Source organism: Desmodus rotundus, chromosome 7, assembly GCF_022682495.2.
Source record: "Desmodus rotundus isolate HL8 chromosome 7, HLdesRot8A.1, whole genome shotgun sequence".
Lineage (NCBI taxonomy): Eukaryota > Metazoa > Chordata > Mammalia > Chiroptera > Phyllostomidae > Desmodus > Desmodus rotundus.
The window spans coordinates 81,992,015-82,005,775 of NC_071393.1; the positions used below are offsets into that span (position 1 = coordinate 81,992,015).

The 13,761-nt window shown below is 43.3% G+C and overlaps 1 protein-coding gene across 12 annotated transcripts in view; it reads right to left on the reverse strand.

Moving 5' to 3' along the window:
• Window positions 1-7,867: 7,867 nt before the first annotated feature.
• Window positions 7,868-13,761, reverse strand: part of ATP8B4 (ATPase phospholipid transporting 8B4 (putative)) — a 222,568-nt gene continuing 216,674 nt past the window's right edge. For all 12 annotated transcript variants that reach the window (XM_024568257.4, XM_024568254.4, XM_053927684.2 and 9 more), the window contains 2 exons: window positions 12,136-12,266; window positions 7,868-10,468 (listed from right to left, as the gene is read on the reverse strand). In XM_024568257.4, the coding sequence (XP_024424025.2) occupies window positions 10,187-10,468; window positions 12,136-12,266 (413 nt within the window). In that variant the 3' untranslated portion in view covers window positions 7,868-10,186. The remainder of the gene's footprint in view (window positions 10,469-12,135; window positions 12,267-13,761) is intronic.

The following is a 13,761-nucleotide window of genomic DNA, read 5'->3' on the forward strand; positions in this document are numbered from 1 at the left end:
TTTCTGGAGCTTTGAAGTGTTCTGTCATTTGGGCCATTTTTTTTTTTTTTTTTTTTGTCTTGGCGCTTCTGTTACTTTAAGGGGCGGAGCCTTAGGTGTTCACCAGGGCGGGGTAACGCTGGTCGCTGAGCTGTGATGCTGTACGAGGGGGAGGGGCCGAGTGGGAGCAATGGCGCCTGCCTCACTCTCCTCCGGATTTCAATCCTTCACTCAGCTACCCACAATCAAACTGGGCCCCTCTGGTGCTGGCTCCCGAGTGGGCGGGCCTGTGCACACTCTAGGCCCCCGTGGGTCTCTCCAACGACCTCTCCTGTGAGGCTGGGAGTCTCTCCTGCTGCTGCCCCAACCCCCCGGGGCACTTTCAATCAGAGGTTTGAGGCTTTATTTCCCAGAGCTGGAGCCCTGGGTTGCACGGTCTGCTTCGTTGCCCGCCGTTCGTCAGGTTTATCTGTGGGCGAATTTGGTGCCGCGGGGTGCTACCTGCCACTCTGCCTGCCCCACTCTCCGCCACTCTGAGTCCGGCCCTCTCGGTTTATCTGTGCAGATGTGGGGCCGCAGGGTCTGCTAGTGCTCGGACTGCCTGTGCCATTTGTCCCACACTCCGCCAGTCTCAGTCCCGCCACAGCCACGCGAGTCCTCTCCTCCCCGGTGCCCGTCTCCGCCCCTCCTACCAGTCTGGATGAATGGTTATTTTCTATTTTCTTGGTGTTGGTCCCCCTTGCTGTTCGATTCTCTGTCAGTTCTGGTTGTGCGAGGAGGCGTAGTATGTCTACCTACGCCGCCATCTTGGTTCTCACCTATTCTTCTAAATTCTTTCAGCTTCAAGGTACTTCCTCCCAGATCAGGACAAGGTTCCCAAGGAAGATGGAAGTACTTTAGAGTTCATGGACAATTCCAGCCCTGCCGTCAGACTACAGGCTGCTTTGAAGACTGCAGTCAGTCAGTGGAAGCTGTGGAGTAACTTTGAAGAGAAAAGGACAGAGGGCAGAGCTCCCGTTTCTGATATCTGAGGGATTGAAAGTCATGAAGAAGAAACTGATTCAGCCTCTTATCCAAGGGCAGAAGCAGTCCGCGGGTGGTGACTGTGAGGGAACAGACTTCAGGTCAGGAGAGAGAGGTGCTTCCTCACCATCAGGCTGTCCCGTTAGGGGGCTGGCTGCCTGCAGCTCAGGGGTGTTGCGTCATTGGGGACATTACAGCAGAGGTTGAATGCCATCTGTAGGCTTATTCTGAAGGGGACTCCTGCACGAAATAGAAAGTACACAGTCCCCTATCAGAGAACAGGAGTGTCACCTGAAACACTCTCACAGGAGTGAGCAGATAACTGGGAGGTCAGTGAAACAGACTTAGAAGAGCGGCCTGGATGGGGAAGGGAGTGGTGAGAAGAGTACAGACTGGGGGAGGGAGGGTGCCCAGCTCATGGCCCTGTCTCAATCTTCACTGATACTCAGAGAACATAGTTCCTCTCTGGAGCCACCTGGGGCACCCAGGATACGGGGAAGGCACTGTACTCATCCTCTTCCCCTCCTTTCCGTGAGCCCTCCTTTCCAGCAGTAAGTCGACTGGACACCCCTGGCTGCTCTGTGATGCTATTTGACAGAAAGCCCCTAGGTCACTCTTCAGAGGATCAGGTAAAAAGCCCAGGTCAAGTGAAATCACAGTTGATGAGAATGAGTATCCAATTGAGAATAGCCTTTGGGGGCCTGATATCCTTGACTTCAGCCTAGTCAAGGATTAAGGAATACTACTGCTGTGTGAATAAAAGGAGGGAAAGTTTGGGGCAAAGGTGGGGAGATGGGGACAGCGTAACCCTGCAGGTAACATGGACTAACACACATACCTCATTGGAACTCCTTAGAATGAGCTGATAATGATGACTACTACACCAAAGAGCAAGTCAAAGAATTTTTAAGAGATATGAGCTTGCTCCACAGAACTGAGATATAAGAAAAGTCACATTTTGCCCTGGCTGGTGTAGCTCAGTGGTTGAGTACTAGCCTGCGAATCAAAGAGTTGTCGGTTCGATTCCCAGTCAGGACACATGCCAGGGTTGCGGGCCAGGTCCCCAGTAGGAGGTGTGAGAAAGACAACCACACATTAATGTTTCTCTCCCTCTCTTATTCCTTCCCTTCCCCTTTCTCTAGAAATAAATAAATAATATCTTTAAAAAAAAAGAAAAGTAACATTCTTTATCATTCTATGTCCTAATAGACTAGCTCTGAACGTCCAGTCTCCCCACCCCATCCCCTTGACTCCCATAAGAATCACAGGTCTTACCTGATCCGAGGAGCCAGGGGAGGACCTAGTCCTTAGTCCCTAAGAGGTGCCATTACTTCCAAGGCCCCCATGTCTCCACTGTTGATGTCTGGCTCTCCATATCTGGGTACGGCTGCTAACTTTCTTCTGGCCACAGACTAAGTCACAGGGACATGGGTCATCTCACTGAAGGTTTTGGTGCTTGCTGATTACACCCTAAGCACCCAGGTGTCGTGATACCTTCCACCTCTTGGGGTTCTGGGAGGCAAGTGAGATTAGAATCTCTGCCTCTCAGCAGAATGCATCATCCCTCCAACTCCCAGGTTTGAGAAGTCCATCTTTCCAATATTTAGGCCCTGGGGCTTCTCAACTCCCAGAATCCAGCCTTCTCTCCAACAGTCCAGCTCCAGCTAGCTTTTTTGAGCCCGAATTTTCAAAACAAAGGCCTGTTAAATCTCCTCTGGGGCAAGTGAAATGCAGCCCTCTGGAGCACAAACCTGTGGTTGAGCCAGGCACTATGAAAAGTGTTTTGCAACAAGCATTGTATCATCTGATCCTGACAGGGGCCATCTGGGTAGGTAAGATTACTATTCCAGTGGGTTAGGGAATTTGCCTGAGGGGAAGGAGCTAAACCCAGGCTACTGACCCCAGAGCCTGGGCTCTCAGTCACCACACCAGTGCTTTCGTCTGCAAAATTAATACATGAATCCAGCAGTAAGTAATTTTCTCTCTCTCTCTCTCTCTCTCTCTCTCTCTCTCTCTCTTGTTTGGTGAGGATGCTGCAAGAGAACATGAAATACAAATGAATTCATCAGATTAACATGTCGGAATGATACCAGTTAAATCCCAGAGACTCCAAAGGCCACACAGCAGGTATCCAAGAAGGAAGTGATACTTTCTCAGAACCAGGCAAAGCCTGGAGGGCCTGGGGAGCTGCCTTGGAGGTTATTTACCCTCTCTGGGCTGCTGGGGGCAGGAGGGGTGCCCTCACTGCTCTTTGCATCATTAATTTGCTGTGAAGAGATCCTCTGAAATTCTCCAACTCGAGAGCACCCTCTTGCTCTTGCCTCTTCAGGCTCTCCCTTTCCCTGGGCTGCAAAATAAAAATAATTTCTTATCCCCAAACAACTATTGAAACTATTATGCTCTTTAGGCATCTTTAAAAAGTAGCCCCATACACTGTATATTTTTTACCATTTCTCAACCTTCTACAACTCAGTAATTACCATTTTCATTTTTTTAAATTTCTAAAATTAGGAATAAATCTTCATGCAATGACATCTTTATGATTCTAATTAACAATACTGTTTCATTTTCAAGTAGTCTATAAATTGATGATGCATCTTTGAAATTATGGCATCTTCCATTCAATGATCTGTGGTGTGTGTCACACTCAGTGGCAAGATTCTAGACTAGAACCTCCTCGAGGGCAGGAAAGAAAAACTGATTCTGCTTCTTACATACCTCATATTCTCACCACCCTACAGTCAGCGCCTAGCGCAGTCGTGCTGTGTGTACTAGTCATGCTGCGTGTACTAGTCGTGCTGCATGTACTAGCCGTGCTCTGTGTACTAGCTGTGCTGTGTGTACTAGCCATGTTACGTGCACTAGCCGTGCTGTGTGTACTAGTCATGCTACATGTACTAGTTGTGCTGCATGTACTAGTCATGCTGTGTGTACCAGTCGTGCTGCATGTACTAGTCGTGCTGTGTGTACTAGTCGTGTTGCGTGTACTAGTCATGCTATGTGCACTAGTCGTGCTGTGTGTACTAGCCGTGCTGCGTGTACTAGTCGTGCTGCATGTACTAGTCGTGCTACATGTACTAGTCGTGCTGCATGTACTAGTCGTGCTGCATGTACTAGTCGTGCTGCGTGTACTAGTCATGCTGCGTGTACTAGTTGTGCTGCATGTACTCGCACATTTCATCTGAGATGATGAAACGTCTACTATATGGAAGCCACGTGTAAACCTCACACTGAGAACTTTGAGGGAGAAACAGAACCATAAAACAAAGTCCGCTCAATCAAGAAGATATTGCCAGTGATCTTTTCTGTCATGAAAAATTTAACTGAACTCCCAAACTCCTGAATCATAATTACTTATAAATTTTTTACTTGTAGAACTATCTGATCAACAATGGCAATGAGTTGCTCAGATAAGGAATCACTCACGATGCCCACGGGTGTTTTGTCACCAGTGTTGTGCAGTTAAAGACTATTTCTGGTGTTCAAAACACATCACCTTACAGCTTTAGGAAACACACTATTCGTTGGTAGAGCAAACCCATACTGAGAAAATATTTTGACCTGTTGTATAATATCTATGAATTACTTGGCTTAGAATTTTGCTTTTAGCTACTCAGACCAAGTAGGTACTTTATAAAGAAAAGTAGGTATTGTTTTCATATGTGACTTAGAACATGGTCGGAATAGGGCCACATGACAGCAGCCGTTAACAGTGGGCAGCCCCGGCCATTAATGACTCATGTCCATTCTCCCTGGTCAGTGTCCCGGCCAAACTGATGGATAATAATTTTAATATCTCCCCAAAACACCTAATCATGATCTCAAATTAATTCTTTTTTAATCATGACTTCATCAAAATGACACCATGTCAAGAAAGGAACAGGACTTTTATTTGAAACCTCTTCTGGGGTTGTCCTGGAGTCCCTGCAATTCCTGGCCAATCTCTGCACATCAGCCGTGCGTCCACACTCATATACTGCTGCACACTGAGGAGAGACGGTCAGAAAGGGGCCAGCAGTAAAATCCGCGGTCATCGAAGAAACAACCGACTCCCTGCTCACACGCACCTACTAGAAAGCAGGGAGAATCAAGCACATTTGTGACAGGGATAATCATTGCCCCCAAATTCAGTTAAGTATCAGTTTTCCATGCATCCTGGTTCAATAAGGTTTTTCTGTATGAGCCTAGGGCTGTAGTTTATTAAAAATTTAAACTTGCCCTTACAAACCTTACGGGAATCCGAATTGAGATAGCCAGAGATTTCTGGCCAACTCATCATTATTATTTCTTGAACTCTGGACATTTCCTATGCTGCTCCAAGCTGATTTGTATTCTGCACCGGTTACAGGAATAAATCTGCCAGGAAGTTTTGAAATGCGAGGACAGATAGGCCCCTTTCTTGGTTAAGTCATAGCTCCAGACCTACAGATTTGCCCAGGAAGGCCCTCCAAATATTTTGCAATGAGCATTTTGAAACACATGGGTTATTTGGTTCTGGCTTCCAGGCAGTTCAGCGAAACGCTTAGGCTAGAGAATTGCAAAAGTTCATGATTTGTCACTGAGGAATGAAATGTGACGCAGTAAAGCAAACTGTGGACGTTTAATACCAGATGTTGATATAAAAATTGGAAAATTGTGGCCCCACGTCATTATCTGACTCCCGACCCGCAGAAGCCCATCATAGTCCAGCAGTCATCTTAATTTCTGGCTTCTGCCACTATTAAACTATGTCTAATATTTTAAAATTTAAAAATAATAATTCTGAGTGATTCAGCCGAGATGATTAGGTCACATTAATTTGGAGGCTTTTTGCACACACACTCACAGAGTAATGCAACATCTTACCATAAAAGTTAGAGGAGGAGCTTTTCTGTTTTTCTAACAATTTTTAAAAAGTAATTTGAGATGTTTATTTCCACACCTATCTAACTTCATCAAATACACAGAGAAAGAAGAGAGGAAATCTTGCTTATTTGTACTGAGAGGGAAAGAGAGCACCTGAAATATGCATTTCAAAACCCTTTGACATTCGTCTGTGCTTCCCCGGACCTGTACACGTGAGAAATGGAAGGACTGTTTTAGAAGGAGACAGACTGCTGAGAATTCTCACACCTGTGAGGACAGACAACGGTGGTGTGAAATAAGGAGTTGTAGGTAAGAAGCTCCAGATTAGGTGTCAGATCCGAGTGAGCCTTTTTACTATCTGGTAGAATTGGGCAAACCAACCTCTCTATGCCTCAATTTCCTCTTCCTAAAAACAGGTTGAACATGAATCCCTGACCACTACACAGGATCGTTGCAAGACCCAAAGAATACAGTTTGTGTAAATATAACCCACGTGTCCTTCGATGGATGATTGGATAACGAAGATGTGGTACTTGCAATATGACTCAGCCATAAGAAAGGATGAAATATTGCCATTAGCATCAATATGGATGAATCTGGGGAGTATCAGTGAACCAAAATAAGTCAGACAGAAAAACTCATGATGTGATTTCACTCATATGTGGGATATAAAACAGAAAGCAACAAACACACAAAAAAACAACTCAGAAACACTGAAAACAGTATGGTGGTGACCAGAGGGGTAGGGGAGTGAGGGGAGGATGAGGAGAGTAAAGGGGACCAAATATATGATGATGGAAGGAAACTAGACTGTGGGTAGTGAGCACCGAGTATAATACACGGATGATGGGTTCTAGATTTGTGCATGCCACTTATATAATGTTATTAACCAATGTCACCCCAGTGAATTCAATTTAAAAGTTCTCCTCTAAGCCCAGGGACAAGGTAGAAAGGACTTTAAATGGCGCTCTTCTCACTAGGCAAAAGTGTCTTACCTTCATTCCTGTATACTTTTGATATTTAAAGCGGCAGAGAGGAAATGAGAGTGTGGTTATAAGATCTTGCTGAAGCCCTGGCTCAGTGGATTGAGTGCCGACCTGAGAACTGAAAGGTCACCAGTTCCATTTTCAGTCAGGGCACATGCCTGGGTTGTGGGCCAGATCCCCAGTTGGGGGCGTGTGAGAGGCAACCAGTCAATACATCTCTCACACATTGCTGTTTCTCTCCCTCTCTTTCTCCCTCCCTTACCCTCTCCCTAAAAATAAATAAATAGATCTTTAAGGTTTTATCACCTCTGTGGTAAGCTAAGAGACAGAAGCACACCAGGGGCTATTCTAGAGAAATACAACTAGTACAAGAGTTAAGCCCTCCCTGCAGGAGAGAATCCAGTTTAATTTCTCTCAATTTCTCTCTCTCTCTCCCCCCCCCCTCTTTCCCTCCCTCTCTCCAGTTAAAACCAATTACAATGTGCAACACTGGTAAGAACAGCTCCCAGAATGGGTCTTTGAGGCCACACTGCCTGATTTCTCCATAGATGGACTGCGACACTAAGGCCTGGGGAAGTCAGTGATATGCCCCTCCTGACAGCTCAGCAGCATCTCTGTGACGAGAACCCAGAGCTCCTGGAACCCTTTCTAATAAAGTGTTCTTGAGCTCACACCTCCTGTGAAGGAGGTTTTTTTATTCACTTCTCAAATACCATCAAAAGTTTTTCCTTTGAGGAATTAAATTTATTTTTCAGAGAGTCATGTCCCCTTAAGAGATATATAACTGGAAACTATTACCTCCCCTCCTCCTATCTTCTCCCCATTGCTTTCTTCCTCTCTTGCTTTATTTCTCTTGCTTTCTTCATCCCTCTCTCTTTCCTTACTTTATAGTTATGTATACCTAACTATACATAGTTAGGAGGCAGATGAGAGAGACAAATATGGCAGATGTAAGTTATAGGAATACAATTTGCAATTGCCTGTAAATGCTCAAAACTTGAACAAAGATTTTAAAACCTTAAGGTTACCAACATCAGTTCTGAATCCAGAAAAATTATTTTCCTTTCCAAATAATCTGATAATGTTTATGTAAAATCAAAATTTTATCATTCCCCAGTGTACTGCCATCACCAGCCACCACTCAGACTCTTTTTGTTCAGGTTCAAAATCAGCCCTGGCACTTGTAATCAAATTATCTTGCAGTGGGTGTGTGAGCTTATTTGAATCTCATGAGGCCAAAGTAAGTTGATAATATGTTTCTCTCACAATCATCCACATTATCTGTTTATAAACAGCTTTATTTAATTTGGACAGAATTTGCAAACTTGGAACCTTCCTAATGTTTCCCATCCTTTACACATAGGTCCAATCAGTCATTTTATTCTTGATTCTGATCCTAAGAATGATGTACATTTTCCTCAGGCATATAAAGAAGAGAAAAAAAAAAAAAAGAAACGGTTGACCAATGTAACAAAAACTCTTTCCAATGAGTTCCCAATAAAGAAATGGCAAAACATCAAATCCCAATAATGCCAAAATATTTACTGAAAGTTTAGAATCTTTCAAAAATGTTACAAAAAGCAAGCAAACACAGTGAAACTAATGAAATACTAGACATTGAAAACTGGTATCTTGGTAAATCTGCACAGGCATGTAGGGGAGAAGGGAACATATATGAGCATATAGTATGACTAGACTCTTTGACATGTATCTCATTTTATCCCATTCAAGGAAAATTATCCCAGACTTTGAAATAAAGGCCAAAACAAACAAAAAAACAGGATTGTATGACATATTCATATTATGCTAGCCTATTATTCATCAAGCCCACCCGAGGGCCATCTAACTCTCTTGGGAAATGTAACTTTGGCTAATGACTCAATAGGGACTACACTATGGACCCTGTAAAGTTGGGGGTTGACTTGTAGAAAATTAGTCACCTTTCTGGCAGAGAAACTCACCTCCAAGGTTATAGTTTTATTTCTCTTTAGGACACTAACCAGTTTTTATCTTACTTTGCAATCTCATTTCATCAAGGCCTTTCCCATTGATTACATTCTTGTTCCTCACATTCTCTTCTCTATTTTCTGATGATGAGTTTAATGGACCTAAACTCATCACCTATTCATATGAGAATTATGTTTTTCATGATTTGAGAATTTGTGCTTTGACAACCCTCAAACAGCCATGCGAGGTAGGTAGTATATATTCCCTTTACAGAGGAAGAAACTGAGTCTCAGAGGAGATACCTGCCCAACATTATAGAGGTAAGAAGCTATGGAGCTGGACTTTGAGCACAGATCTGCCTCAGTTCTTTTATGGAAACTACACTGGTGGTTCACATCTGGACTAGAATCTCTCAAAACAATCAGCCTCACATGTGTGTGTGTGTGTGTGTGTGTGTGTGTGTGTGTGTTGGAACTATAAACATTATAGCTGAGAACCAAAAGCAACTCCCACTGAATGACCTAGCCTGGGTATTTAAATAGTAACTGAAGAGAATATTTACTAACATGTTTGGTTTCCAATCAGAACTTTTAAAACTAACAAATGTTGAAAGAATTTGCCCATACACTGTATGGGGAATATTATCACTAAAGTGTGAAATTTCACTGCTTTGCTGGTTCCACTAATGGTTCTGGATGACACTGAGCAAATTACTACTGAGATTGTTATAAAAGTCATTGAAAAGTATGTAGAACACTTTCTAGAGAGCCTCTCTTTGACAGTTCATGAACACATCTATGAGAGCCTTCTGAATGAATTTGACCAAATTATCAGCTTATCCCACTGTAAAGATGCTCAGTCTATACTGTGTTCCTGAAGGTGATTTTTGTCCTGGCTGGATAAACAGGTAGATGTCAAGACTGGAGAGGGAGAAGCTCCTCTTAGTCTGAAAGCATCTAATCTTAAAAGCATATCTTGGGGAAGGCTGATCTTACATGTACATGTTTATCTGTAAACAATCATGATTTTCAGCTGGGGTATATATATATCTTGAATGCACCCTTTTATCCATCTGAAGATCCATTAATGTATATGCAGATTTATAAGTTTTTCTTCATAAATAAAATTCTAAAGTTTGAGTCAATTGGTATCTAGGTTGATAAAAACCTGTGCTCGTGCTGTGAGGGTTTTGTCTGCCAAATCACGCATTAGATGGTGACCACCTGGCTTTGTTTCCAGTAGAGCACACCTCTATTTGACGGGCACCAGGCAGCTGTCTGCCACAGATTTAAGCGAAGTGAGGCAATCTACCCCACTCCTAGCCCCGATCCCAAACTCTGGAGCCAGCTGAATTTTAGCTTCAGCTGAAGTGGAAAGATAACTGTGTGGTTCAAATTCATCTTGACTCACAGTTTTACTGTTTTAGTGTGGTTAAAGCTGCTCACTGTGTCTGTGGTTTTCTTACATAAATTTTCAATCCAGCTAGTGCTATTAGACAGTGTCTTTTCCAGCCCTGATGTTGAGGGTAGATTTTTAGCTCGCATATTTTTTCCAGATGTGATAAGCTCTCCATAGCCCTCTTGGTGAGCAAAAGCATATCCAGATCTTCTTGAGCTTGATCTACGAGTCTGAGGCCTTTGGCTTCGCTGAGGCCTTGCCTTCCTTTGAGCTTTCTGCCACTGGCGGATCTGGAGAGGAAGGAGACCCAGAGTGAGATGATGCATCTAAATGATAGACTCCAGGCAGCGGGCCACTTTGTGAAGTGAAAGCCTTCTCCATAAAAATAACATCAACACTAACAAAATACCCGCCTTCATTGAAAAAGGGAGTTTTTCACCTAAAAAATAAGAATTTTTCCCCTTAAAGACTACCCTGGGCACCAGTTAGTTTTTATTTCTACCAGGAGACTATGGAGCAAGAAGTATTGATGCAAACTTCATCATCGTCTCTCTCTCATACATCTGTCTTAAATGAATTGGGACATGTTTTTATACAGAAAGATTTTCTAGGATGCACCACCCAAACACAGTCAGTATAACAATGCATAATCCCATTGCCCCTAAAATGGGCCTTTTCCCTCTCTTTTGGAGATTCTCAGGATCCAATAGTCATTAGGAACTAGACAAGAACAGAATTTAGAAAATGAGAATCAGAAAGGTCCAACTCTTGTGGTAGGTCTATGTACCATATTTTCAGGGTTCTGATTTCTTCATGGGGGCTTTTGATCACCTTTTGAAGAAGGCAACACCATTTGAGTGGGTTTCCAACATTTCTTTTATTCCCCTGTAAAGTTAAGGGGGAAATATCCAAGGTTAGGAGCAAGGTGGGCAAGCCACCTTGTTCTCTGAGTCAGCTGATTGCTTGGACTATGACTTTTGTGTCAGGAGAAAACTGTTAAACAGAAAGTCATGATCTGACTAAATATAGGAAGAAATGATCATCATCTTCCTTCCTTCAGCTCATTCATCATTTTCTGGGTTTACGTAAGAACGAGCTTACAGAGCCAAGGGGAAAGGACAGACATAACAGGGGACTCCGGGAATCATTTCAGAAGGAATATTTTTGTGTTTTGGTCCCAGAATGTGAGGGATAACATGACAAGGAAAGTTCTACCTCAGTTCCTCTCAGCATTATTGGCCTGGCCACTCGCCCCACCAGTGTTTTTACCCTTCTCTTCATGTGGCTATAAATGGGCCTCCCCTTTCTTTCCCCTTTTCTCTTTGTATCTGGGTCCAGACCCAAGTTGCTATTGTCCTGCTTATACTCCTCTTCCCAAGAAATACTGAAATATGTTCTATTAACCCCTTGGTTTAGGCATTTTTATAATTTGTTCTATTTTCCTTCTAACTGTGTATTTTCCCAATCCATCCAACACGCTGCTGTTCCCCTTCTTAATCTGTTCAGAAGGTAACATTTCCCCTGTTTCTGAACGTGCCACTCTACTTCTACAAACCTATACAGCCCCTTCCCCACCTGTCTCGTTGTCTTCTACTGTAGCCTTTATTTGCCCCCAAGTCAATAATCTGCCCTCTAGTCTGCCTTTCCCTTGGAACAATTTTCCAAAGTGCTGCCAGAGAGCTCCTTTTTAAAAAGTCAACTTTTTAAAATCCCCGACTTGTAATTTATGACTCCCTACCCGTATTTAGTCTAGACATTTATTTTTATCGGCACTCACAAGACTAGTACAGTCAGATGTAGGCAGTTCTATCTACTGTGATGTGATGTTCTGCACCTGTGGGTGTTTGCCAGTGGGAATTTTATTGGCCCTTCACTGGGCTTCCAATAAGGCAGAGAAGAACATGATTCCAAGAGCCAAGAACAAGCCTTTCAAAGGCTCCTCAGCACTACAACATACCTGATCACTCAGGGTCGGGAATAAATCCACCTTCAAAGATCTGAATGTCAGCACAGGAATAACTGAAGCCACTGTCGTTAGGAGAATAACAAGCCAGATACACTTCTGGGTCAAGGAATGCCGTGCATTTCCTATCATTAAAGAAAAATATACATTGTGGTTATAAATAGAATTGAATTGTTGAAATAATAGGCTAGTTGTCTATTCGCATAAGACCTTTTTTGAAATGGTGAGGTTTGGACTACATAGGGAGAACCCCTAGGGTCTTTTCCACTACATAGTATGGTCAGTGGTGACGAGGAGAAGGCAAGGCTCTCGGGAGCTGCTTTGGGGCCTGGTCACTTGGAGAGGGCCAACTGGCGTCAAGCATTCTCTTATCCAGGCTCAGTCCAGCTTCACACATGAAGCATACTTCTTTCATCCAGTTTCTAGGTCCCTTGACTACATAGAAGTTATTATTGCTAAAAGTCATATTTACGCTGGTAGTTGAGGCTTGCATGCCACCTTCAGCTAAGGAGAAAGGGGAGTGTGGTGGAGGGAATTAGTGGTTTGAACTTCAGAGAGAAAGAAGGCAATTCACAAGAAGATGGAGATGTAGAAGGGGGGACCCCCAAAAGATAGAATTATTTTCTGGAGGGCAGGCCCCTTGTAGTATAGGCTTCCCCGGCTAGGTGAGTGGTGTAGGTGCCCATCTGTATCAGTATTCCAGCTGGCATTGTTGTGAGAGGCTGCCTTGTCTTCAGTGAGTTTTTTTGGAGACTCTTTTAATGTGTTTGCCCATTTCATGATAGTTGATTTACAAACGCACCTGCCCACACCACACCGAGTGTTCAGCAATTTTTGACCAAAACGCAGCATGACCTCCATGCCCCACCCTCCCTATTTATCCCATCTTGCTTCGAGTGACCCTTTTTTGTTTTGCTTGAAGAAAAAAGTTCTCAAAGGGAAACATTTGGCCCATGTGGAAGAGGTGAAACAAAAAGCAGCAGAAGCACTCAAAGGCATCAAAACTGATGAATTCAAAATCTGTTCTGAGCAGTGGAAAAAAGTCTCAACAGGTGAAATGGAGAGTACTTTGAAGGTGACTGAAGTTAAACGTAAGAATAAATACACAATTTTTTATAAGTAAATTCCCTTTTGGGGTGTCTCTCCAGGGTGTCTACTAAATAAATGTTTGCTGGACCATCTTTAACCATGGATAGAGGGAGGACTTTGATCAAATGGGCCTTGCTAGATTCCTCCCTGGCCATCACTCCTAGTTCATATTAAACTATAGTTATCTGTGATGAGAGCTCCCTTCCTGGAGCAGGTCTTCTCTCTAAATTTTTAGGCAGTTAGGGGGAATGTCAAAAGTTCTCCCTGAGGTTTTTGGTTTTTAAAAAATAACCAGCTTAAAATAATCAATATCCAAAAAAAGGCATATATTGGGGTGGCAAACTTTGTCCCTCCTCATTACCATATCAAAACTACACAATATATGTCCTGGATGCAGGCACAGTCTTAAATAACAGTCGTGGGGACTGGGTATGTCACAAAGGGTAAGCTTCATTTACTACTGGGCTAAACTTCTAAATTCAGGCCACAACCCCAGAAAAACCTACATCAAAGGGACTTGCTGATTTCTCT